This window comes from Beta vulgaris, chromosome 5, assembly GCF_026745355.1.
Source record: "Beta vulgaris subsp. vulgaris cultivar EL10 chromosome 5, EL10.2, whole genome shotgun sequence".
Classification (NCBI taxonomy): domain Eukaryota; kingdom Viridiplantae; phylum Streptophyta; class Magnoliopsida; order Caryophyllales; family Amaranthaceae; genus Beta; species Beta vulgaris.
The window spans coordinates 13,887,147-13,914,583 of NC_079206.1; the positions used below are offsets into that span (position 1 = coordinate 13,887,147).

General features: G+C 36.3%; 1 protein-coding gene across 1 annotated transcript; it reads left to right on the forward strand.

Moving 5' to 3' along the window:
* The first annotated feature begins 3,582 nt into the window (after positions 1-3,582).
* On the forward strand, positions 3,583-19,049 carry LOC104892885 (lon protease homolog 2, peroxisomal). Its single transcript, XM_057395019.1, has 17 exons — positions 3,583-3,853; positions 4,871-4,983; positions 5,230-5,338; positions 5,785-5,954; positions 7,484-7,575; positions 8,476-8,655; positions 8,752-8,839; positions 9,460-9,583; positions 9,859-10,060; positions 10,140-10,346; positions 12,251-12,381; positions 13,747-13,960; positions 15,323-15,625; positions 15,979-16,173; positions 16,640-16,885; positions 17,177-17,278; positions 18,599-19,049. Exons 1-17 carry the CDS (start codon positions 3,747-3,749, stop codon positions 18,680-18,682), a joined length of 2,667 nt encoding a protein of 888 aa, XP_057251002.1. The 5' UTR covers positions 3,583-3,746; the 3' UTR covers positions 18,683-19,049.
* Positions 19,050-27,437: the final 8,388 nt, after the last annotated feature.

Consider the following 27,437-nt stretch of genomic DNA (forward strand, 5'->3'; position numbering starts at 1 on the left):
GAATGGAGAGCTTGTGTGACAGATTATTTATCTATTGCTTTAGTAGATACTTTATATTTAAATTTGGTTTGAAGTTGACATTAATAGTGTTGTGTTTGATCTTAAAGTTACTTTGATTATTTATTATGTTTCAATTCTAAAGTTTAGTGATATGTCTTCCGCTGCATAATTCTGATATATTTTCTTTTGTTGTTCTTATTTGGAATTGGGGAAAAAAAAGCAATCCAACTCAAAAAATTGACAAGATTCCACTATTTAAATAAAATTAAATTAACTAAAAATAAAGATTCTTACCCTTTTGAGTTATTCTATGTTAGACAACCAATGATACAAAAAGTTTGAGGGGTAAAGTAAAATAATTACAAACTAGTGTGAATATATTTATTGCTATTTGAGTTACTCTATGTTAGACAACCAATTAGACAAAAGTTTGAGGGTTTAAAAGGTAAAAAATGACACTAAATAATGTGAACACATTTATTGCAACATAAAACTAATGGGAGATTTAATCCATAAATTATATTATTTATGGAAAGATTCAAATAGAAATAACATATTAAAAGTTTCCAATGAAAAATACAAGAATAACAAAAAATAACAGAGGGAGTATCAATTATAAAAATAGAATGAAAATATACACATGTTCATTGGTTTTGTACTTGTACATGTTAGTATAGATCTTCCGTTACTTATCTATCTCAGTGACCATTTTATATGACTGTTACATGATGGCCAACAATTGTGTAAAGCAATATATGGGGTCACATGCTTTGAGAAAAAAGTAGGGGTATTTTGAAAAGTTTATGTAGAAAGTGAGGATAATTTAGTCCAAATAAATTGATAAAAAATAAAATAGACCCAACATTTTGGGGCACCAAAAAAGGAATGTGAGCACTATATTATGGGACGGGGGAGTACATCAAAATGTGAAAAAGAACAAATTGAATAGATTGATTTGACCCATATTAATGTGATTTTGGCCATCACAATTCACAGGGCAAGTTGATGCGTGTAAAAAAGGTAGGCATGTGTATCAATGTGATTTTATGAAGACAAAATGAATAACCCTTGTACAAGAGAGACGAGAAATTGGAGATCCAACTTTATAAGGGGTAAGAATCGAACACTTGTCATAAGGATAGAAGGAGGGCCTCCAACCAACTAGGCCAAGTTTGCTTAATTTTATAATAACTTTTCATTATGTAACCATCGAGATGAAAAATTTGTTGGATACCTTCTAAGGATAGCATATATTGAGTATATATTTGATTACATGTAAGGTTTATTTTAGAACTAATATATATTAAGATAGCTGACCATCTTTTTGGATAATCATTGTTAAAATATAGTATTTTTTTTAATGAAAAACTACCTCATAAATTCATTTTTTTTTTGCTAAAAACTACCTAATAAAAAAATATTGTAAAAAAACTAGCTAATAAATTATTTTTTCTTTTAAAAGACTATTTTGTACCGGAGTTGGGGAGTTAACTTGTTGACCAGGTCATGTGAGTTGCACATGTATTTTAATAAACCTTTAATTTTATTATTTTTCTCTAATTTCCCAATCCCCCGTCAAGTAATTCATTCAGCTTAATAGATCTGCTAAATGGAAGAAGTTTGCTATTGAGAATCCAATTGTAGAAGATGAGGGTGGATCATCAGAGGGTGAGGATGGAATGAACAATGGGTGAGACAATAAAGGTGATATTGGTTCAGTTGATGGTTCTAATGATGATGATATTAATGTGGTTTTTAGTGATGGAGATTATGAGGATGAGAGTAGAGATGGAAATGGATCGGGTTCGGGGCGGGTGGATCGCCACCCGCATCCATCTGCTTCACCCGATTCATACATCACCCGCATAAATGTTCACCCGAATCCATCCATCCATCATCCACAGTGAAACGGATGGATCGGGTGATGGATTTGTAGCAGCAAAATCGCGAAAACAACATTTGTAGCAGCAAAATCAGCAATTGCAGCAGCAAAATCAGCAATTGCAGCAACAAAATCACCAACATGGTAGCTTAATAACAGCTAATACAGTAGCAAAAACAAGCCAAAACCCTATAAACTTATATCAAGCAAAAACCTAATCAATTCGGGTGAACAAACCCAAAACAGTTGGATTTCCATCTCTAATTGCAGCTTAAAAACAACAAATATAGTAGCAATAATACAATTACTTAAATAAAGAAACCTAACCTCGATGATGAGAATAGAAAGGAGGAGCAAATTTGAAAGAATTAGAAAGGAAGTGGATCTGAAATCGTTGTCGCAAGAGACAGGGAACTTAGAGCCAACAATGGAGGAGGCCGTCGGACGGCAAGAAGGGGAATATAGTTTACAGGCGAAGGTGGAGGAGCCGCCATTCTCAACATCTTGTCTTTTGACGATTTACGATGCTTTACAGTCAGTTTGCCAAAGATTTGATGCAAAGATGGGATCTTGCAAGACAATGTTATGCAAAAGACTGCTTGAGAGACCACACCACTCATTTTTTGGTAAGGTTACTCGCATTCATGAGGAGGTCTGTGAATTTGAGGAGAAAGAAAGGGATATTTTAGTTAGTGAAGAGAGAGAGAGAGAGAAAAGGAGGAAATAGAAAGAACTCAGTAAGAAAATAGGAGGTTTGAAATGTCAATATAAATGGGTGATGGATCGGGTGGTAAATAGGTGATGGACGAAAAATTCTCACCTGAATCTGACCCGCATCCGTCACCCGTTCACCAGTCACCCGTTCATTCGCCTCTCATCCGTTTAAATCGGATTTTCCATCCATTTAATAGCGTGGGTGGAGCGAGTGGTTGGGTCATCCGCTGGATATTTCCATCTCTAGATGAGAGTAATGATGAATATTTGTTGAGAATGTTGATGAGAGAGTGTCGATGAGAACATAAATGAAAGTGTAATCAGAAGTTTGGGTGGAAATAGTGGCCAACAAAAGGGATATGAACATGTTGAAGAAGAAGAAATAAACACTAAGTTCTCTAGTGATAAGGAGTTGAATGAATCTAATGGTGAAATACACAGTTTTCTTGGTTCTGATGACGAGCAGGGGGCAAAATTGGAGAAATAAGGGAAAAAAAAGTTAAAATTAGGGGTTTATTAAAAGACACGTGCAACTCACATGACATGGATAACGCTGAAGATCTAAGTCAACTTCCCAACTCCTCTGCAAGGTAGTCTTTTACAATAAATTACAATTCATTAGATAGTTTTTCGCAAAAAAATGAATTTATAAGATAGTTTTTCGCAAAAAAATCCTAAAATATAATATTTCTAAATATATTTTACTCGATTCATAATAATTCACGAGTAATTGAATCGAATATAAAAAATATACTATATACAATGAGATTACTAAGATTTCCCCTATCCACATAGGGTGATGGGTTGAATGCCACCAAGAGAGTTTGAAGCAAAAATACAACTCCCATATCATATCCATATGGACTATCAAGTAAGTAGCAAGTAGTATGATGGAAAAAAAAGGATAATGCAAAGTATCACTACCATACCATTTATAAAATGAAAATAAATATCATGAAAATGATAGGTAGACTAACAAAAACAATATACACGAGGGCGGGGGTTGTCTTCCATCTCCCGTAATTAAAACGATTATTACACACACCTCTTTTCTTCTTCTTCTTCTTCTACCTCCTTTCTCTTTTTTTTTTTTCTTGATCTCTCTTCAATTATTCTTTTTCCGCCATAATTTCGACCTTCGAAGTCTCCCATGGCGGAGCCTGTTGAGTTGCCGAATCGTTTGGGAATCCTCGCTTTCAGAAACAAAGTGTTGTTACCTGGTGCAATTATTCGAATTCGCTGCACTTCTCCTAGCAGGTATTTTCTTTTCTTCCTTTTTTTTTTTTTAAAATGTAGAATTAGTCATTTTTGTTCATTATCTTCTCAAATTTTGCAGGTTTTGAGTTTATGGAAATTTTACCATTTTCGAATTTTGACTGTGTTTGATCGTTGACTGTTGCCGTTTAGCTGGAGTCAGCAAGAATTTTAGCTCTTGAAAATATTTAATAATGGATAATTTTTGTTTCAAAGAAGTTTTTCTTGAATGTATTGCTTAATTTGCTAGTTTAGTTACTGAGTTTATACTACTTTGGAAAAATAAAATAAAAAGAGAGTTGCTGATGATGATATAATTGACGAGGAATTATGTTGATTTTTATATGAATAAATTAGAATTTTGTTGCTAGTGGCGCAATGCTTGAATTTGGATCGTTTTGTTTTGAGATTGAAGTTTCTGATACTTGAATTTGGAGGATTATTTTTTTGACTTTGTTTTTGCAAGATAATGTGGGTTTGCAGGTGGATTAATTTCTTAATCAAATATATATAGGTAGAGCCAATCATGGATTCACGGTGTAGATCTTTTCAGTTTCTTTAACCATAATTATGTAGAACAAGAAGATGTGGTTGACTGAAGTTTATTCGGGTTGCAAAAGCGAAGAGATTGTTTAGGGGAAGACAAGTTATGTAGATAGTAAATACAAAGGACAATTTTTTAACAAAATGACGCAAGGGTCAGAACGAGTCTGATTATGTTTTTTGTTAGGATGTGTGCATGATAATCGAATCTGTTTGGAGTTTATATTAGTCATTGAAATTTCATATCTAATGGTAGCTTAATTTATGCTGGGAATGCCCTTCATGGGAGTGTTTGACTTAAGAAAGGAACACTGAAGCTTAGCCAATTAAATCTTAACATCTATCTTATTGGTGTGTAGTATATCTAGTTGCTCCATGCACGAAACAGTTCTGTATCGGATTGTGCTAGAGTTATTTGCTTGAGAGCTGGAAGAACCTACTGATGCAATTGCTTTTCAATTTTGTTTCTTCTTACAGTGTGAAATTGGTGGAGCAAGAACTGTGGCAGAGGGAAGAGAAAGGGTTAATTGGCATTGTTCCTGTTCGTGATGCAGCCGAATCTGCTTCAGTAGGATCTGTGCTGTATCCAGGTATTTGCTTGTAGAACCAAACTTGAATCTTTCAATTTATTTGGCTCTCATGCTAGATTACTTCAATTATTTATGGAAAATTTCCATACTCTTTATTTGAATGTAATGAACCTATCCTCTCTTCTCTGTTTATATTTGACAAAAAATGAAAACGGATCATTAATCAAGACTCGTGTATGCATATGTCAAATGCTTTGACATATTTCCATTGTGTAAATGTACATTACATAGATCCTTATTATCTAGGTGGAGGGTCAGATTCTGGGGAATGCAATCTGAAAAATCAGTCTGGTTTGTCGGACTCCCGAAAGACAGATGCAAAAAGCCAACAAGAGGCTGTTCATTGGCACAACAGGTAGTTCATACATTCAATTTTCATCATATTATATCTAGTTTGGGAATAACTCTGCTTGTTTAGTGATTGGACTATGGGTGAGTATGGGATACCTTATTTACTAGATCTCCTTAGGGCCTCGGGGGTGTGTATATGAACTATGAAGTCTTTCTCAAATTTTACTTTGTTGATGGCAATGGGAATAAAGCATGTCTAATTCTTATTCAAGCCATTCTTGTTCGCGTATTCAGAGCTAAACTAGGTTTTAGAATGATACCATTTCATCGGATCTTGCTTCGTGAATCTTGACTTGCCTTCTTACCTATGTCTACGATAAGGCTATCCCTCTAGCATGAGTAATCTTTTTCCATGGATGAGTTTTCTGAGATTGCCCCTTCTAGCTTGCTAGGAATGATTATAATAAACATTTATGAATATTAACATTGGAGGATGTGTGATATCCGTAGGGGAGTGGCTGCTCGAGCCTTACATCTCTCACGTGGAGTGGAGAAACCAAGTGGGAGGGTTACTTACACTGTAGTCCTAGAAGGCTTGTGCAGATTTAGTGTGCTGGAACTCAATAGCAGAGGCACATATTATACTGCAAGAATTTCTCCACTGGACATCACAAAAGCAGGTGAGTTGTCTATATTTTTTTGTCTTAAGCAAGCTTGTATATCTGTTTGTATCATGGAAGATATTTGTCTTAGTGTTAGCGACTTTGGAGGGATTTCTTGGATGTTTTATGGTTAAAATTCAACCTTTCAACCCCTTTATGTTACCTGCCTGATATTCAGCTTAAGAAGCTTCTCATTCTCCTGAAAAACAGACTGCCAAAGGGGTTTTGAGTAGTGCAAATCTTTGTTACTCGGACTCTTCATTTTACTGCAAGTACCCGTGTTGGATTCTTGGCACTTCGACGTGGTGTATGGACACTTCGACACTTCATTTTGGGCTAGAATCATGTTTTTTTTTTTTTTTTTTTTGTTAATAGCAGAATTAGACACTAACGTACAGAGTCCAAGTAACACAGGTGCAAACTACTGCACCCGTATCAATTGGGAGAGATGAACGTTAGAAGTGCTTTTATCTTAATCTATAAGCCATTATTCAGTTATTGGTATTAAAGCATGGCAAGCAAAGATGAAGATGGCTCTCAAAACTGCACTTTTGACAAAATTTTATGTGCATTAGAATCGTAGGATCTGTGGTCGGCCTATGTCTATTTTGCTTTCTCCATTCTAACTCCTGGATACATTTATTGTGTTATGAAGTTTTAAATATTAATATGAAGATACAACTATCACGGTTGAGAATATTTATCTTTATTGAAGAATGTAAAGAAAAAGCACTTTATCTCTAAGGTACTGGTAAGAGGATATATCAGGTTTTTGTGAATTCCCATTTGGTATATTTTATGTATTTTTATTTTGGGAGTTGTATACTTGTCCTGTGGATATGCAAAATGGTACTTGATGTGTTAAATTTGTATATTATTCCTGTACAGAAAAAGGATACTTCTACTGTTCTACATTGATGTCAGACACAAAAAAGAAAAGAGTGACAAAAATAAATAGAAAAATAGTTGGAATAATCTCCTGAAATAGCTGATCTGACTTTTTTTGATATGAATTCACAATGTATGCTGCTATTTGAATATTCCTATGTGTAGATCTAGCTTTAATGCCTTATCTGATAAGATGTGTATTAATCTGATCTGTGTCTTGTAAGAGACCGTCTACTTTTAATTTAAAAGTAGGCGTGGCCCAAGCCCAATATTAAGAAGAGAATGGACCATCTTTCTTAATATAGTAACTACTTTAATCTATTTAGTGACCATTTAATCTATTTAGTGACCAACTTAATCTATTCAGTAATAACATTCTTTAATTCATTTAGTTACCGATCTAATCCATTTAGTAACTAGTTTAATTTATTCCGTAAGACACTCAGACTATATTTAAAATTGTTTGTTGTAATTCGAAATTCAAAGGAAAACAAAGGAAGGAGAAGAGAATGGATGACTAGGATGGTGCAAGATACCTAGACATAGTGTTAGGTTAGAGAGAAATGGAATGAGCTTGTTAGGAGAATGTAGGGTTGGGTTGTCTAATTTTATATTAAAATTAAATCGTCTATTATAATAATTTGTGTAATCTGATTCAGATATGGAGCAAGCAGAGCAGGACCCTGATTTTGTCTCGTTAGCTCGCCAGTTCAAAGTGACTGCCTTGGAGCTCATCTCCGCCCTCGAGCAGGTGAAGGTCTAAGTTTTATATAGTTGTGGGAGTATTTGGTGGTTAGAACATACTTCCTCCATTTCTTAACAAATGCATCATATTGACTTTTTGCACTATTTGGATATCAACTTTGACCATATTTAACTATTACTTTGTAAAGATAAATGACATTATTTTTATTGTTGTTGGGTTAATATTTTTTCATAGTTTCTAATGATATATAATTGAAGACTTTGATGCTGATGGTCAAAGGTGTACATCGGCAAGTGTGCCCAGTTGATTGATGTATCTATTAAGAAAGAGAGGAAGTAGAAGATAAAGTTGCATGAGTGTTCCTTTATTTTTTCACAACTTGAGAGAACTTCAAAGTAATACATTAAATACTTAGCAGATCAGCGTTTGATCTTTCTCTTCATAAATCAATTACTTACAGTGTCTTGATCAATAAATTTCCGACCAAATATGTTTATTAGTGTGTTCAAGCTCATCTAAGACATGGCTCAGCAATCATATCTGATGATTTGATTTTACGAATCACTTATATAAGAACTATGCAATATAGATAGTTGATTTCATTTCTTTTTCATGATTAGAAATGCATGTTGTATTCTAAAATTGCAACTTGTGCTCGTTCAATTATTTGAGATGTTTGCTCTTTCAGGATCCATTGTTCATTACTTATTTGAACCTTGTTCATTTCAGTTTATTTTTAACACATCTGCTTACCTGCGTAATTTCTCTTTAATCCTCTGGAAGATAAAACGGGGTATCACCCAAGCATTTTTTACAGTGATCTAAAGACTAAAGTGAATTCAGTCTGAATCAATTAGATATGGATATAAGTTTGGTGTCTCTTTGATCTTTTCAACTTTTTTGATTTGTCCGTTATGGCGCTAACTTGGACTTTCATGCCAACAGAAACAAAAAACTGGTGGGAGGACAAAAGTTCTTTTGGAGACTGTCCCTGTTCATAAACTGGCAGATATTTTTGTTGCAAGCTTTGAAATCAGTTTTGAAGAGCAGCTATCTATGTTGGACTGTGTTGATCTTAAAATAAGGCTTTCAAAAGCAACTGAATTGGTCGACAGGCATTTGCAGGTACATCCAAAGGTAGTCTGTAATATTACATTGTACACATCTTGTAATATCTGTGTGCTTATTGCCTTTTTTCTTTAAATGGCTTTGTCTTTCTAGTCAATACGCGTAGCTGAGAAGATCACGCAAAAGGTTGAGGGACAACTGTCAAAATCGCAGCGAGAATTTCTTCTAAGGCAGCAGGTAAATTCCATTTCTCTGCTGGAGCTCTGGTAGAGAATCAGATCTCAAGTGCATGCAACCAAATATTTTCATACTCTTCTTGCTATCTATAATGCAAAAAAGAGGAAAAGCTTTAAGGGGTATTAAATAAGCTCATGCTTATTTTCTTCAAATAAAGTTGTGCTGAATTTATTATTTGTGGCAAGGGTGCAATCATGTTATTTTTCCTTTTTGGTTCTTAACATGATTGCACCCTGTTATTTGAATAGCATCTGGCGGCAATATACCTGCAGCCCGTCACTTCAAGTAAGGGGAAAAAGTAACCCTCTATCTATTCAAGCTAGTTTTCTGCCACTCATGCTTCGCCTATTAGATTTGATCAGTCAGGTGCAATGATTCGTGCACCTTGGCTTCCCTCGATCTTGCTTGAGAACTAAGGTAGGATCCATAATGAATGGGTTGTAACTTGTAACCCTTCTTATTCTTTGCCTACCAAATCATAAGCTCCACTGTTTGTAAACTTTATTATTGCAGTCTGATTATTATTAGTTTGGTTTTTGGAATTACATCTGGCGACTATATACCTGTCATCTTTTATGTAGCTGAAATCACTGCACATGTTTTCTCCATAATTTTCACTTAGATGAGAATTAAAAGAAGAGCTTGGAGACAATGATGATGATGAGGATGATGTTGCTGTTCTTGAAAGGAAAATGCAAAGTGCTGGAATGCCATCAAATATTTGGAAGCATGCACAGAGGGAATTGAGGTATGATCGGATGCGTTGTTGTATGTTAATCAACCTCTTTCTTTTTTGCTGTTTCTTACTTATTATTATTATTTCCTTTTGCATCAAAGTCCCTAAATCTTGCATTTTTTCTTATCAGTAAGTCAATTAACCTTCTTGCATCTTGTAGTTGCCATAAGAAATTTATCAAACTTAGCCCTGCTCTATTACTTGTTAAATTCTAGTTTTCCATGATGATAGGGATTTTGATACTATGCTGCAGCATTTTATAATTGTCATTCATATTCTTAACATAGGAGACTTAAGAAAATGCAGCCTCAGCAACCTGGTTATAACAGTTCACGTGTTTACTTGGAGCTTCTTGCTGATCTCCCTTGGCAGAAGGCCACAGAAGAGCACAAATTAGATCTTAGAGCTGCAAAAGAGCGTCTTGATAGTGACCACTATGGGTTGGCCAAGGTCAAGCAACGTATTATCGAATATTTGGCTGTTCGTAAGGTATACTATGTCTTTCTCTCGGCTCTTTTGATGGTGACAGCAGCACACTTATAGGATTGACTGATTGAGTACATTGCAGCTTAAACCAGATGCAAGAGGTCCAGTTTTATGCTTTGTTGGCCCGCCAGGTGTTGGGAAAACATCTTTGGCTACATCTATTGCTGCTGCTCTTGGCAGAAAGTTTATGCGTATATCTCTTGGCGGTGTGAAGGACGAAGCTGATATCAGAGGGCACAGGAGGACATACATTGGGAGCATGCCAGGTCGTCTGATCGACGGAATAAAGGTAGATACTATTATTAATATGGAGGTTAAGTCCTAATATATGAGAGTACATGGATTGATGGAATGCCATTTTGGTATTTAGAGAGTTAAAGGGAGCCAAACAAGAATTTAATGATAGTAGATGGTAGGAGTCGCCTCAAGTTGAGTGATTTAAGTAGTTTGTGTCATCTTTCCACAAGATGAAGGTTATAATATTGACTAAGATGTGACTTACGTGATTGAATTTGGGTGGCCAAATGGAGAGTAGCAACTTATTGTGTTCCCTACATCTTAAAAGCTAATGGAACAAATTTATCAGACGGTTATTAGGTCAGCGTTATAATATGGGTCAAAATTTTGATATCTGGGAAGGATCATAAATAGATTTTGAATGTAGTATATATGTATATGTTGAACTGGATGTGTGGGAAAACCTTAAAGACTAAAATCGGAATGTAGATGTTTGGAGAAATGATGGAGTTGCATATATTAAACATTAGATAAAAGTAAACAAGTATGATGGTGTAGCATATGTGACGTTGACCAGAAGATGCACCAATAAGGATTGTGGTGTGGAGATTTCAGAAAAGCCGAGGGGTCTAACAAGGCTCGGTTAGATACAGTCATAATGAATGAATAAATCTGGTTCGCAGGAGCATATTGCACCACAAAGAAGTGAATAAGGAAAGAGGATTTGTAAGCACTACCATATTAATTAAAATTTTGGTTTAGTTGTTCCGTTCCTTTGAGATTAGGGCTTTGACATTGTTATTGCTAAGTAATCCACGTACAATGGTTGTTGTCTAGTATAATTCTACCAATTAGCTGTATGGATTTGGATATCATAGATATAGTTTAGGAACTTTGTAATTTTTTTTTTCCGATTAGTTCGAAATGTATCTTTAACAAGTTTTCAGCACTGCAAACAATGTTTTTTTTTTTTTTGAATAGTAAAATTAATTCATTAATAAAAAGTCATACGACATCTACATAAGCAATCGAATCAAACAAATACATAAGTTGAATTAAACAAAAATTTCCTTCATAAAAACTACGATCGTCAAACAAATCTTGCAATGTGGAACATCTCCCGCTTATATCGCTGGAAAATACAGCCTTGTTGGATAGACAATCTAACAATCCCTTGTAGTCGTGAGGATGATTTCCGTCGGATTCATCTGACCGTATTCGAAAAATTGATAACCTTTGTGATTTCGCATAATTATTCACCAACAAAATAATTTCACGGCAATCCATTAGATCTAGTATCCCGGATTGTAACCTGTAGAAATTCTCCCTCTAAAAGAGGAGAAAAACCCTGTCTTTCGAAGGAGGTCGAAAAACCTTGTCTTTCGAAGGAGATCGAAAAACCTTTTCTTACGAAGGAGATCGAAAACCCTTTCTTTTGAGGGAGAATCGTTATTGGAAACCTAAAAAAAATAAAAACAAAGGTGGGGGCTTTCCAACGGTAAAAACCGATGGAAGCCCCTTTAAAAATCAACAATGGAGGCTAGGGTTTTTGAAAGTAGAGAGGAGAGAGGGAAGATTATTTATTGTTTAGGCACTATTGTGGATAATAGCACTGCAAACAATGTTGTATTGGTGTATTTGCAACTGTTAGCTATTGCTTTTCTATGGTATTTGTTTGATCTTCTGAACTGTAGCTATCTTTGGCAACCTTGCTGTAGCTAAATGATGAAAGGTAAAAGGAATTTTTTTTTGGCAAGCTTAATGTTATCTCCTTTTTAGATATATTTAAATTCTATAGTTTGCTGTTTCCTTGATGATACTTCCTTCGGATATTGCGGTTGTTACATTTCTTAAATTTCCCCTTTTTTGTAGTCTTTAGGAGTCATGCCAACGAGCTGCTTGAATAATTTTGCTTGTTATATAATGTCCTTACAACAATTATTTGTGAGTTTCCAGAGAGTGGGCGTCTCCAATCCTGTTATGCTGTTAGATGAGATTGACAAGACTGGCTCTGATGTCCGTGGAGATCCTGCTGCAGCACTGCTAGAAGTCCTTGACCCTGAACAGAACAAAACTTTCAATGACCAGTATCCTTTATTCCTTTCTGACACTATATGATCTTGAAAGTTTCTTTTTTTCTGTAAATATTAACTTCATATGGTCTGTCCGTGTCACCCAATGACACTTTTAGATGACAATCACATATTAATGCCTATTGCTAAGTCTTTACAATTTGTCTGAAAGGAAGTGGGGGGGGGGGGGGAGTACAACACTCCTAGTTCTGATCTTTAATTTTCTTTTTGGGTATTTTATTATGTCTGGGGGTGAGGGGTTTGGACTTTTTCAATTTCTCCTTAAATCAGTGATCAATGTTTAATTTTTATTATATGTAGGGATGGGTAAGTTGGTGGGTGGATAAGGGGGTAAAAGAAGAAGGCGTATCAATTTATCCTGAGCCCCTTTTCATCTACCTAAACATTTGATCCTTTTTATTTGATTTATTAATTTTTGGTGGGCATGCCTCATGGGTAGGTAGGTTGGAGGAGAGTGGATCAGTGGAGGGGTCAATGAAAGAGAGGGTGTGGTGACAGAATGACCATGTCTTAATCCTATTACCAGCCTTTACCGTTTCTTCTCTCCTTAGTCCTTACTCATCAGGATAAAGCTTTATCCTTCCTTTCAATATGCCTCTTCATTCTTGAAATCTTACCCCATTTAAGCTCATTCTCTTAATTAAAAGTGCCAAACTTTGAGGGTAAGCTTTAAAAAATGGGGGTCATTTGACCACATTCAGTTTTAACAATACCAGGCTATTGCATCCTCCTGGATCTAAGATGCATATGCGTCTTCACATGAAGCAGCATATGCATTTGGATATGTTATACTTGCTCCGTTCCTAAATACTTCCTCCGTTTCTAAATAAGTGCAACACTTCTTGTTTTCACGTTTGCCAATGCATTATTTTAACCATTAATATCTTCAATTATCAATAAGTAAAAATTATAAAAAGTTGATATTAAAAAAATTCACATTCAGACGAATCTAACAAGATCACACATGACTATGTTTTTCCTAAAATGTAAATCACCAAAGCTAATTAAAGTTTAAACTGTGAATAGGAAACACTATGCAAATGTTGCACTTATTTAGAAACGGAGGAAGTATGTGTTATGTTCACTTCTCACGTAACCCAATGCGCTTCTTTGATCGTTAATATCTTTAATTGCGAAGAAGTGAACACTCATAAAAAGTTGATATCTTGAAAGTGTGTACCCATTTGTCTATGTTTTCCTTTATATAATAGCAAGAAAAAAAAAAGTCAAAGTTAGTTGATAAATAGTGTCAATTTATTCAATGTAACACTTATTTGGAAATGGAGGAAGTTTAATTTAGCAATAATCTTATGAATATAGGTTTGAACTTGATGTCATGCCTTAATTAAAGTTATCCAGTTATTTGAATGTTCCATATGATCTATCCAAAGTCATATTTGTGGCAACTGCAAATAAAGTGCAGCCTATCCCTCCTCCACTTTTGGATAGGATGGAAGTCATAGAGCTGCCTGGATATACACCTGAAGAGAAGGTCAAAATTGCTATGCAGTACCTTATACCAAGAGTTATGGACCAACATGGATTGAATTCTGAGTTCCTGCAGATTCCAGAGGTAGTTAGCTTTCTGATGAACATTTTAAGTTACATCTATGCATGTGAGAATATTTATTATCTACAAAAATGAAGCAATAGCTGATAGTGAAGTTTCAAAGAAGTCTTGAGGACGAAATAGAACCAGGCTACCAGCCTTAACGTGTAGGGTTTGAGCCGAACATGGCCTGTCTTCTCCTTTCTGTTTAAGTTTCAGTTCAGTTTCGGCTTGTGGTAAGCCTTCTTAGTTCATACCATCATTGGACTGCTAAAAGACAAGATTCACACCTCATTTTTTTTTCTTAGTTCTCCTTGTAATTCAATCGCAAGCTTCTGCTCTATGTTCAAAGGGCCATTTCCATTTCCTTGTCAACTCCACTCCCTTCCCAAAAGAGACAAATTAAATTTTGGCATTGAGTGATTTTTTCTGAAATTAGATAACTTACATACACAAGGTATTGCTTATACTTCTTCATTAGCTCGATATGCCTTTCTTGAGCAATTTAAACTGTCATGACACATTGAGATCGTTGTAATTTTTCAAATATCTATACTAGTTGTCTAGTTCATGCCACATCTTTCTAATTTCATCATTAAAAATCAGATTCTTATGCGATGAGACAACTATACCTGTTGTTGCTATAATTGGGGTATCCCAATCCTATTTACACTTAAACATAAGATAGAGATATCTTGTGAATCAGAAATTTCTGTTATTTAGGAGATTGACTATTCCTTTTGGACATCTTAGTTTCCGAAAATTGTGAAATTAAACATTATTTATGGACGATCCATCTTCATGATTTGTAATTAGAAATTAACTATGGCTATTTTAAAGTTTTAGGTTGCAATTCACTATCAATTGTGTGTCTAATCCACTTTTATATTCCTTCCATATTATGATCGAAGGCATGCTCACTTTTCGAGGTTAAACTTACACCCTTAGTTTCTCTCGAAACATTTTGATTACTTGTATTAAAATTCTTGCAACACTTTGACTTTTATACTCCCTCTTCCCTATAATAAATGCAACATTTTGACTTGCACACTTGCAAATGCATAATTTTGACCATTACTTTCTTTAATATCTATTGTTATCAGTACAATAATGAAAAGTTGATATTATATAAAAGATAGACATTGAGATAAATCTAAAATCATCTATATTAACACTTATTATTACTTTTTTTAGTGAAATTGTAAAAATTCTATGGTCAAAGTGAGGTATTTGCAATGATGTTTTGCAAGTATTGTCTATTTAAGATGATGAACGCTATCAATTTTTGAATCAGTCCTATTCTGAGTGTTTAATATTTTGAATCAATCCTATTCTGAGTGTTACAAGGTACATGAACTTTCATGACATTTAGGGATTTTCTGGCAGGGTATGGTGAAACTCATAATCCAAAGATATACTAGAGAAGCTGGTGTGCGGAATTTGGAAAGGAATTTGTCTGCTTTAGCTCGGGCAGCAGCTGTAAAAGTCGCTGAGCAAGATAATGCTACAGCTGTTAGTAAAGATATCCATCAGTTTTCTTCACCAGTAGAGGAAAGCAGACTCGCGGAAGGAGCTGACGTTGAAATGGAGGTTATCCCAATGGGTGTTAACAATCAAGAAATTTCAAATGCGTTGCAGGTTGCATCGCCTTTGATTGTGGATGAAACTATGCTTGAAAATGTTCTGGGAGTGAGTATTCTGTGTCTCTTTTGTCTTTAATTGCTACCTTTAAGTGACCATGTTGTAAGTTTCTCCGTTCAGTCTCTTAATATTGTTAACTTATTTGGCTTCATGATGTATAACTGCAAATTCTTCTGCGGAATTTTTCAAAAATCATGAGATCTTAGAGGAAATTGTCATTAATGTTTTATATTGCTTTCTTTGGCCAGGACAAGATAAAAAAAAGAAGCTAGGTTAAGGGAATTTGATTTTTAAGATGGGGAGGAGCTAGTCTGTAGTTTCTTAGAGGATTTTGGTGTTTTAGGTGCCGCCTCAGTTTTTCTTGGCTAAAATAATGAAGCAAAGGTTGTTTGTGATTGCAGCCACCCAGGTATGATGACAGAGAAACTGCTGAACGGGTATCAAATCCTGGGGTCTCTGTAGGGCTGGTATGGACTGCCTTCGGCGGGGAGGTCCAATTTGTTGAGGCTTCTGCAATGGCAGGAAAGGGTGAATTACGTCTGACTGGACAACTTGGCGATGTTATTAAGGAGTCCGCACAAATAGCTCTCACCTGGGTAATTTTTCTAATTATATATTTCTCTGGTTTGTTTTAGGCTTGTTTCTCTCTCCAAAAAAGTTCTTCTAAGCTTGATATTTTACCTGATTTTTATTGGTGGGAGGTTAAATCACTAATGGTCTTTGATGAGGACTTTCACGATAAATTGAACCATATATTCTCTTTCTCATTTAATGATTCTACATTTATGAACATGTGCAGCACTCTAAAACCTCGGTAAAAAAAAAATCGGATGGAGTAATGACTAGCTTCTAGGTGTGCTGTAGAATGATGAGAGTCTTAGACTTGAAAATATGATACTTGAATTTTATTCTTATTGCAACTTGCAAGGTTCATGAATCTACATAAAGAATAAAAATGTTCTCTATCTTCCAGCTCTAGTTTTGAAAAAATAGTCCGGATCTTTCTTTCTGAATTTGTGAATCATGATTTGACATAATTTTTATAAAATTAAATATTATTAGGTGAGAGCAAGGGCCATGGAGCTGAATTTAGTTGCTACTGGTGAAATAAACTTAATGGACGGACGGGACATCCATATACATTTTCCAGCCGGGGCTGTTCCTAAGGACGGTCCGTCAGCCGGTGTGACATTGGTAACAGCCCTTGTTTCCTTGTTAAGCCAAAAGAGAATGAGAGCAGATACAGCTATGACTGGGGAGATGACTTTGAGGGGCCTTGTGCTGCCTGTTGGGGGTATCAAGGATAAGGTATGCCTTTAATGCTAACTTTGTTACTTCTTCTATCATCTGCTCTTTTCATGATGCTCTATAGGAACTAGACATCTTTTTATATGGTCCATTTGCATTAGTAGGATTAGAGTTTATTTTCAGTTTCTGCTTAACAGGCTGACTTGCTCCCATCTGTCATGTGAGCATGTTCTATAGTGATACTGAAGTCGGACACTATTCTAAAGACTTCATGGTGTTTGATATGCTTTGTCTTTGTTTAGGCACTAGGTTCTTCTAAACTGTTAGCTTTCTCAATCTGATGTATAACAGGTATTGGCGGCACACCGATATGGTATAAAGAGAGTTATATTGCCTGAGAGGAACTTGAAAGATTTGGTTGAAGTACCATCAGCAGTTCTTACCGATCTTGAGGTAATGTCTCCTAAGTTCTAGCTATAACTGCAAAAATTAACAAGTTCGGAGTTTTGCTCTAGCAATGCTACAAAGTGTAATCATGAATGAAGGGGCCCTTTTTGGTTTCTTGATCCAGCTTTTAGATCCAGGCACCTAGCGAAAGGGGGGGGGGGGAGGCGCCCATCCCCAGACCCCAAGTGCTGTTAGGTTACATTCTGTTCACATGAATTTACTTGAACCAAATTTATTCGACCCAATCTAACATGATCAACTCTGGTATCACCTCATGTTTACACTTATTGGATCTGATTAAACCTTGTCAACTCTGAAAGTTATACTTCTTCCATAATAAAATAATCCTGTTTCTTTTTAATTTACTCACTTTACTTTGAGAGAGAACTAAGGAGGAAATACAAAAGTATGAGAGAGAAACTGAAAAGTGAGATAGAGAAACAAAAAAGTAGGTTAAAATATTAAAAAGTGAATGACATAGGTGGAAAAAGAAGATAAAAGTAGATGTAATATGTTACCAAAAATAGAATAAACAATAATGTGTAGATTAAAAAGAAACGGACTAAAAAGGAAAGTGTGTAGATTAAAAAGAAACGGATAGAGTAGATGGTACACTTTGAAAATTGCACTATTCGCCTAATACTTTTGACCATTTTATAGATTTAGAGAAAATCGACCATTACTATATGATATGTTGTTGGATTCGTTTCAATGTATACTTTTATCATATTAACTTATTATAATTTTTACTAATACACAATTAAAGTTTCTAATGGTCAAAGTATTGCATCGACAAGCGTGGAAGTCAAAGTGTAACATCTATTTTGTTATGGAGAAAGTATTATTTTTTAAAGTGAATAGAATGGGTCCTTGGCTTTGTTTGGTAGGAAGGATTTGGATGGAAAAGAAAGGAAAGGAAAGGTCAAAACAAACCTTTTCATGTTTAGTAAAAGAAAATAAGAGGGGTTTGATTGGAAAGGAGAGGAACTGGAAGGAAAATTCTTAAATCCTTGCTTTCCTTTCTTCCCAAAATCGGAGAAATTTGACAGGATAGAAATAAAGCTAATAAGTTTTTACCTATGTTTTCTTTATTCCCTTCCTTTCCTTTATTAATGACAACCAAACATGTGATTCCTCTTAAATCCACCAATTATACCAAATATTGGAAACTACAACTACCTTCTTTTCCTTTCTTTTCTTTTCCCTTCCTTTACTAAAAAAAAAATATACCAAACAATTAGGGATAAAAAGTAAGACCGTTACCAGTTGAACTGCCCTTTTGTTGGTAAATTAATATTTTAATTCTACTTCTTAATTCATAAACAGATAATATATGCCAAGCGAATGGAAGATGTATTAGAACAGGCTTTTGAAGGTGGATGTCCATGGAGACAGCGTGCAAGGTTATGACGAAATTTTACTCGATAAATTATGACCTATTGCACGTCCATGTTTTAGCAGAAGGCGGCAAGCTGTAAGTTCATTCATGCGTGGGTCTAGTCTATGACAGAAGTATTTATGTACAATGACCGGTGCTGAATTTAGTAGAGGTTACGAGCCAGATTATTCCTGCTGCTTTTACACGACCTTTGAACTTGAGATGCTTATAATCTTGTAAATTGTATAGAAGCCTTCACTTTCTCTTATTCAATCTGCGTAAAGTATACAGAAGCCTTTACTCCCGGTGTTATCTAAGATCTGAAGCTTACCTTGTAAATTTGAGTTATACTTGACAGATTTAATTAATGAAGTTCATTCCACAATTCTTCTCTATTCAGATGATCTGTCCAACTAGTTGCAAGGTTTGAACCTTGTGATCCAAGGTACTGAAACAGAAAGCAAGCTTGAAATGCTAAGAGTTTCGAGTGACATCATTAACTAATCAATGATGTGAATATTTGCTTGCTTGTTTGGTGGGTAATTGATCCTTAATACAATAGCTGGAGGGTTGCTCTGATCTCATTCAAAATTATTGCTTAGAGCTCGTCCTACATCAATTATTGCTCTATGAATTCACAGTAAATAATCTGCGGTTTCTTTTTTCTCTCTCTATCGACATCTATGAAATTTTAATTTTTCTATTAGGGAGGGGGGAACAGGTTGAGTCCATATGTTATTTTCTTGAGATAGGAAATACACAAAATATAGTAGGTCAAACAACCAAAAGGTGTTTGGTATATGACCTTTGAGTACTTAAATTTTGGCTTTTTTTTTGAGTCGAAAAAGCAGCCTATTTGGCTAAAAGGAAAACCAACTTTGGATATTGGCTTTGGCTTTTCATTCGTTTGGCTTAAACAACCAACACGAAAGATACTAATAGTTGATTTTACTAAAACAAACAACTAATTACTAAAACAAGCAATACAAATTGTTGGTTAAACAAGTCAAGTAAAATAGTCAATAACAAATTGTCAAGTCCCACACATTCCTTAAAGTTGTGAAATTAAAAAAAATAAGTGCACATAAAGAGGCATCAATGTCTATTAATATATTGTTAGTTAGTAAAACCACTCTTATAAAGCGATACATTGTTATGAAAAAAAGATGTCTAGAGAGAGCGCCTAGAGAGAGATAGATAGTCTAGAGTAAGAGGAAGAGAGCCCAACCAAGAATGGATCAAAGTAACCAGAAGGAAAACCTACGGCCACCGCCGACCTCCACCTCCGCCTCCCCTTAGCTTCTCAAACCGCCTTCATAAAACTCCTCCCTCCCCACTTCAAGACTGAAGATATCACATTCATCTTCCACAAATATGACCCTATAACACAGATCACTCTGCCAAAATCACCTAAACCTACCTTTCAATTTCAGTTTGCTTTTGTCAAATTAATGGCCAGACACTCTCTTCACCAAGCTATCCTTAATGAAGATGGGAAGAAGAGTGGAAGGTTATAGACTGAAAGTTGAACCTGCCAAGTTCGACTTATACTAACTCTATAAACCATCAACCCTCTCAACCTAAACCAAAATCCAACAGATCGAAATCACCCTTTAAACCCGCAATCAATTCATCCCTAAGAGATCATAGGTCCTATAAGGACGCCTCCTTTCCCCCCACGCTTCAACCTCAACAAACCAACCTCGAACCCCCGTTTTGAATGCTAAACCCCAAAACTACCAAACTTACCCCAACCTGATTTCATTAACTAGGAGATGACAAATGCAAGATTAATGTGCTCCAAAGTTTTGGGCGATGAAGTGGAGCAAGCAAGATTAAATCTTGAAACTGGAGAATGTGACGAGGAGACTGTTAGGCTCATCAGGCTCAACAGATATTCAGGCCATGAAGAACTGATTCAACGAAACCTTATTGGGGTTGCATATAATCTGTCATCCTCATACTCGATTTCACGCCAAATCCTTACACAAGTTGTAAATTGCCTCTCAATCAAATCACTGGGTGGTCCCCTCCACCTCATCTCCTTTTAAACCCTAGAGGATAAAACAACCATGTTGGAAAGAAATTGGCTTGATAGTTGGTACATGGAAGTATGTACCACTTCAAGCAAAAATATAGCTCTTTGGTGTGAAACTTGAATTACAATCTATGGGGTTCCCTTAAAAGTCTGGTCTTATGAAAATTTTCTCAAAAATAGCATCTTCGGAAAGGTCCTATCAGTTAATCAACAAGAATTGGAGTTCACCAAAATTCTGATCTCAACTGACTGCATGTTTAAAATAAACTACAAAATGACACTAGATGTTGATGGAGATAAATCAAAAATCCATATTTGGGAAACTCCTCAAGTCCAATCTCCCAATGTGTCGTGAAAGAACCCCTGCCATTGGCCTGAACTCATATTCCTATGCAAATGAGGCATTGGCTAACGATCTGTCAGAGGAAGGTGAAAAATCGCCAAGTTCAAAGGATGATCATCCTTCTAGAATCCCCGCTGTGAGTAATGATGACCCCTTGGTCCATGTGCCTTGAAAAATAAATCCAAATGTTGCTTCACAAGTAGGGATGGGCAAGGGTAGGGTCTGGGTAGGGTCTGGGTCGGGTCCAACTGGACCTTAGACCCGGACCCTAAATATTTTTGCAGACCCAGACCCGGACCCTAAGGGCCTGAAAAAAATTGGACCCTGCCCCGGACCCTTAGGGTCTGGAGAGTCCAGGCCTAAATTTTTTATTTTGCCAAATTTTCACCATTATTAATATCAATAATCATCTTAAATTCGCATGAAACAAACACAAAAAAATCGCGTGAAACAAACATAAGAATTCGCATTAAACGAACACAAACATATAAATTGGAAAAAACGAAACAAACACAAACACAAACTTATAAACTGAAAAAAATGAAACAAACAAAATTCACATACATATATAAACTGAAAAAAAAACCGAAACAAAAACATAACAAACCGAAAAAAACGAAACAAACACAACTTACATAAGAGTTTAGAATGGGTGTTTTGGTGTTTTAGTTTAGGTTTTAGTCTTTTAGAAATTCAGTTTGTTGTTTTTTAAAAAAGTTAAAATGTATATATTAAATAATTTAGGGTCTAAAGGTCGGGTGGGTAGGGTCTAGGTCCAAAATTTTAAGACCCGGACCCTAAAAAATTTACTTGGACCCAGACCCGGACTCGAACCCGGACCCTTAGGGTCTGAAAAAGTTGGACCCAGACCCTTAAATTAGGGTCGGGTCCAACAGGGTCCGAGTAGGGTCCTGGACCCATGCCCATCCCTATTCCCAAGACATAAACTGCCATTCCACATCTCCCAAAAACAACCTTTTTAAGCCGCTTATTCAGAATATTAATTCCCAAAGCAACACTCATACCCTCAAAATGTCGAAAAATCCAAATTCGATCCAGTAAGAGAAAGTATCCAATAATCTACCTCTCTAACTGACCTACTCCTTGTCTCCATCTAAATCCATCAATCAGCGCCAAATTAGCCCAATAAAATAAAAGAAGTCCAAAAACCCACCTAATTCCAGACCTGAGACCAGCCATACCTTGTCTCAGATCCATCTCAATAACAGATTTAAGGCTCCCTTAAACAAGATTCCCCCTCAAAATCCTTCTCATCTAATTTCGGCCCACCCTTTCCTCCTGAGTTTGAAGACTTAATTTCCATCCTTTATAAATGGCCCATGCAAGAAGAAAGGAGAAAAAATTGAAAAAAAAAAGAAATTCAAAAATGTGAGCTTACCCTCCTCAGATCTTTTGGGCCACAATCCCACCTCCACCCAGTTAGATTTTTGAATGACGCGTACCTCATAAGTGTTGATGATGTGATCGAAATGGGTCAAGCACTGGGAGTTTCTTTCAATGGGCCAAAAGCTGAACTTAAGAAACAAATTGCCAACCTCCTTTCAGCTCAGAAAGCAGACTGGGTGGAATCCCAAAGATAAGTCTTTCCTTCCACCTCTGATCTATCATCTTAATTTTATTTTTTAGATGATTGTTTTTATCCTGGAACATAAGAGGTTTGGGTGCAAAAATAAAAAGGAGTGCACTCAGAAAAACGATAAACATCTATGAACCTTCACTCATAACAATTCAAGAAACTAAAATGAAAGACTTCAACCCCAAGCCCATTAGATCAATTTGCGGAATAAACGACATCAATTGGACTTTTAGTCCTGCAGAGCGTAATTCTGGGGGATTCTGTCCCTTTGATCAAAGGACTTCCTCACAGTAACTACCTCGAACTGCTCTAAGCAATGGCTTGCTTTGAAAGGTTTCCTTACCGCCTTCAAATAAGAATCAATTATCACAATTTATAATCCATGTTATGCAGAGGCCCGTGCCTCGGTTTGGAAGGAAATTTCGGACTATTGGGGGAAACATGAGGTCCCTTGTCTTATTATCGGTGACTTTACCTAAACTCTCTCTCCCATGACCGTGGTAGTCTTCAATCTTCTCTTGTGGGAATGGAGGATTTCAAAGAATTTTTTACGCACACTTCAGCTGGTAGAAATCCCTTCTAAAAACAAATTCACTTGGTTTAGAGGGAACTCCAAAAGCAAGATTGACTAAGCCTTCATCACCAATCCGGAATGGCTTATTCAATTTCCAACTCTTAAACTCTCTCTCTTGAAGAGGGGTCTCTCTAACCATTTCCTTCTCTTACTGAGTTCACAAGCGCATAATAGGGGTCCAAAACCATTTAAATTCAAAAATTGTTGTCTTTTGGATTTGAGATGTTTGAAATTGATCAAGGATGGCAACATCTAACTCCCATGCACTTTGAGGCCAAACTCAAAGCAGTTAAAGAGAACCTTCTTCACTGGAATGTAAATTTTTTCGGTGACATTGAAACTAATATCAAACGCATTGAGCAGGAAATACAAAATCTGGATGAAATATGCAATGAACGGGATCTCAATTCTGATGAATTACAAAAAAAGAAAAAAGCCCAAATTGATCTTTGGGCTTGGATGAAGCGAAAACAAACTTATTAAGCTCATAATTCCCTTATCAAGTGGCTCAAGGAGGGGGATCGCAACACAAATTTTTCCACGTTGTTGCCTCAGTCTGAAAAAGAAGAAATACTATCTCATCAATCAAGGTCGATGGTAAATCATATCTGATCCAGAATGTATTAAACAAGAGGCGACTAGTTTTTTCAAGAAATTTTTTAAAGAAGATATGAACACCATAGCTCTTCTTGAAGGGCTCAGATTCAATCACCTCTCTACATATCAATCTTCATCTCTTATTGCTCCCTTCTCGAAAGAAGATATCGACGAGGCAGTTGCTTATTGTAGCCCGTATAAGACCCCGGGGCTCGATATTTTTACTTTCAACTTCATAAAAAGTTCATGGGAGATTATCAAAGAGGATGTTATGAGATAATTATGGAGTTTTGGAGTTCTACTCGTCTGTCTCGTGGATGTAATACGACTTTCATTGCTCTTATTCCTAAAATTGCGAATCCATTCGACTTCAAGGATTATCGCCCTATTAGTATGGTGGGTTGCCTTTACAAAATTGTGGCAAAAATTCTGACATAATGCCTTCAAGGTGTTATGAACTCATTGGTGGGCCCTTCTCAATCATCTTTCATTGAAGGCAGGCAGATACTTGATAGTGCTCTTATTGCAGGTCAATTAGTGATACATGCAAACGATTGAAAATCTCATCTTCTCTTCTCAAGATCGGCTTTCACAAAGCCTTTGACAGTGTCTCATGGAGATTCCTTGATTGGATTTCCCCCTAAATGGCGCCTCTGGATTCAATCTTGTATTATGACGGCTTCATCCTTAAAATTGATAAATGGCTCACCCTCTGCCCCTTTTTTTAAACTTCAAAGGGGCCTCCGACAAGGCGACCCCTTGTCACCTTTTTTTTATTTGTATTGGTGTCGAATCTCTAAATCTTCTTATTCACAAGGCAACTTCAATGGGGTTTTGGTAAGGTGTTGAGATCTCCAAAGGAGGCTTGAAACTCTCTCATCTCCAATATGCGGATGACACGCTCATTTTTTGTCCCCCCTCAGATCAATTTTTTGCAAAATATCAAGAAGGCCCTTATATTGTTTCACCTTGCTCCGGGTTTGAAGATCAATTTCCACAAAAGTTTCTTGATTGACATTAATGTTTTGGATCAATGGATGAGCAATGCTACTCGATCTTTGCTTTGTAATGGCGGCTCATTGCCCTTCTCCTACCTTGGCCTCCCATCGAAGGTGATACTTCCTGAATTAAAACTTGGGATCCATGGATCACATCTCAAGGAAGCTCAAATCTTGGAAGGGTAGATTATTGTCAATCGGAGGAAGGGTCACCCTCAGAAAATCATCTCTCTCAAATCTTCCCCTTTGTTACATGTCTCTCTTCCTTATACCTAAAGTAGTGGTAGATAAAATCAACAAGATTCAACATTATTTCTTGTGGAGTGGTTCATGTGATAAAAAAATCTCTCCCTCTTGTAGCATGGCAGATTATGGAACTATCTAAGGATTTGGTGGATTGAGTATTGGGAATATTTTTCATCGAAACCCCGCCCTTCTCTTCAAATGGATCTGGAAATTCTTAAATGATCCTTCATCCTTATGGAGGCAGGTTATTTCTCAAAAATATAAATATCCTCATGAGATTACAATTCATGACTTGGTCTCTCCCAAACACGATGGGCCATGGAAGAAGATTTGCTCTGCCGTGCTAAAAAATCATACAACAAAGGAGGTGGCTCTCAAAGGGGTAATGACTTATGGATTGGGCCTAGGCCTCTAAAGGCCCGATTCCCTCGCCTTTTCCTATTATCGGTTGACAAGCTTGCATCAGTAGCATCACTTCGATTATGGGACCGTTGTGTTTGGGCATGGAATTTTTCTTGGGCCCGTGCTTTAAGGCCACGAGACATCATTGAAAAGGATAACATGTTTTTATTGCTTGACTAGGTTCACCTTGATCTAGGCTCTAAGGACTCCTTGATATGGAGTTTTCATAAATCTGGCATTTTCTCGACAAAGTCCTTCTCACTAGAGCTTGCCAAGGCAAATCCGCCTCCTCAGATCGATGTTATGAACGGTATTAGGAGAGGCTTAGTACCTCACCGCATCCAAAATATTTGTCTGGACCTCTCTTTTGGGTCGCATCGACACGAAAAATAAGCTTGCTTCTCTGGACATCATCCCTCCATTGGAAGATACATGTGTTCTATGTAAATCATTCACTAAAAATCACAACCATCTCCTCCTTCAATGCCCCTTCTCAGCCTTCTTATGGAACTGGTGGATCGATCTTTGGAACTTCAAATGGGATCCCCACTCAATTCGAGAGGCTTTTGATCAATGGGCCTTTCCCATTAAAAATCCATTCTTCAAAAAGGTATGGTTGGCTACCTTTTTTTTATTATTATAATCTGGTCCATTTGGAAAGAACAAAATGCTTGTATTTTTGAGAATATCTTTTCACCCCCCTCTAGTATATGTGAGTTAATTTTATCGCAGCTGGGATGGTGGATTTTTGGATGGGATGGCTCATTTCCTTACTCCCCCTCGAAAATTCAACGAAACCCAAGTTGTTTGCAATGGGGAGGTGGGAAGCCTCGTCATCCGTCAAAATTACTGACCCCCTATCTACTCTTTGGATTGCTTCTAGTTATGGCTTATTGAAATGGAATGTTGATACATCATTCAATCTCCGTCTTGGGAGATCAGCCATTGGTAAAGTCCTTAGGGACCATAGAGGTCATTTTATGTGCCTCTTCTCTTCTCCAAATCCATCAATGGAAACAAATAGCGTCGAAATGCTCGCCATTCATAGAACAATTTCAATCTCATGCGCCAACAAGTCTTTGATCCCATCTTCCCTTCTAATTGAGTCGGACTCACCAAATGCGGTGGCTTGGTGCACTGGGGCTCATGGAAGTCCATGGAATTTGGGCTTTCAACTTAATTTCATCAAAATCATTCGCAAAAGCATATCATCAAACCAGGTTGTTGATGCCCTTGCTAAGCAGGGCCTTATCCGTAGTGATAATTTTGTTGCATGGATTTATTCTAGCCTCATTTTCTCTTCATGTATATCCTGTTGTTGATGCCCTTGCTAAGCAGGGCCTTATCCGTAGTGATAATTTTGTTGCATGGATTTATTCTAGCCTCATTTTCTCTTCATGTATATCCTCCCTCTTACTACATTAGTGGGTGGTTTCATGGGAATGTTTTTATCTCATTCCTTGATTTAGTTTTGCTTTCTTTGTTCTGATTCTTGATGTAATGTTGTAATCTTTGATAGAGTTGCAAGTCTCCTCCTTGTCAGGTGTGTTTTAACACTATAAAAGTTCTCCCTTTTGGAAGATACCTTACTTGGAGTTGAAACTCTCAATCTCTTGAATATTAATGGAAGGCAAAACAAATTATCAAAAAGAAAAGCATACTAAAGTATTCAAGTCTTGTGTAAGAAAAACTTCCAAGAACTTGTTGTAGGGTGTTAGAAGTTTAGAAGCTCCTTCAAATAGAAAAGTAACTCATCACTTGCAAAAATATTTTACAAGTCCATCTCACATGTAGTAATGTTCTGTGGTGAAAGTATGACTTTCCTGCCTTTTCTCTACTTAATATCCAAGCCATATGTCGTGTAATTGGATATAAAATATAGCACTGGACTTCATTGTTACTGCAGCAAAAGCTAATAGACCTTCAATAGATGTATAGAGTTAGGCTTCATCTTAATTACCTACTAAGTCCATGATAATTATTAGCAATCAA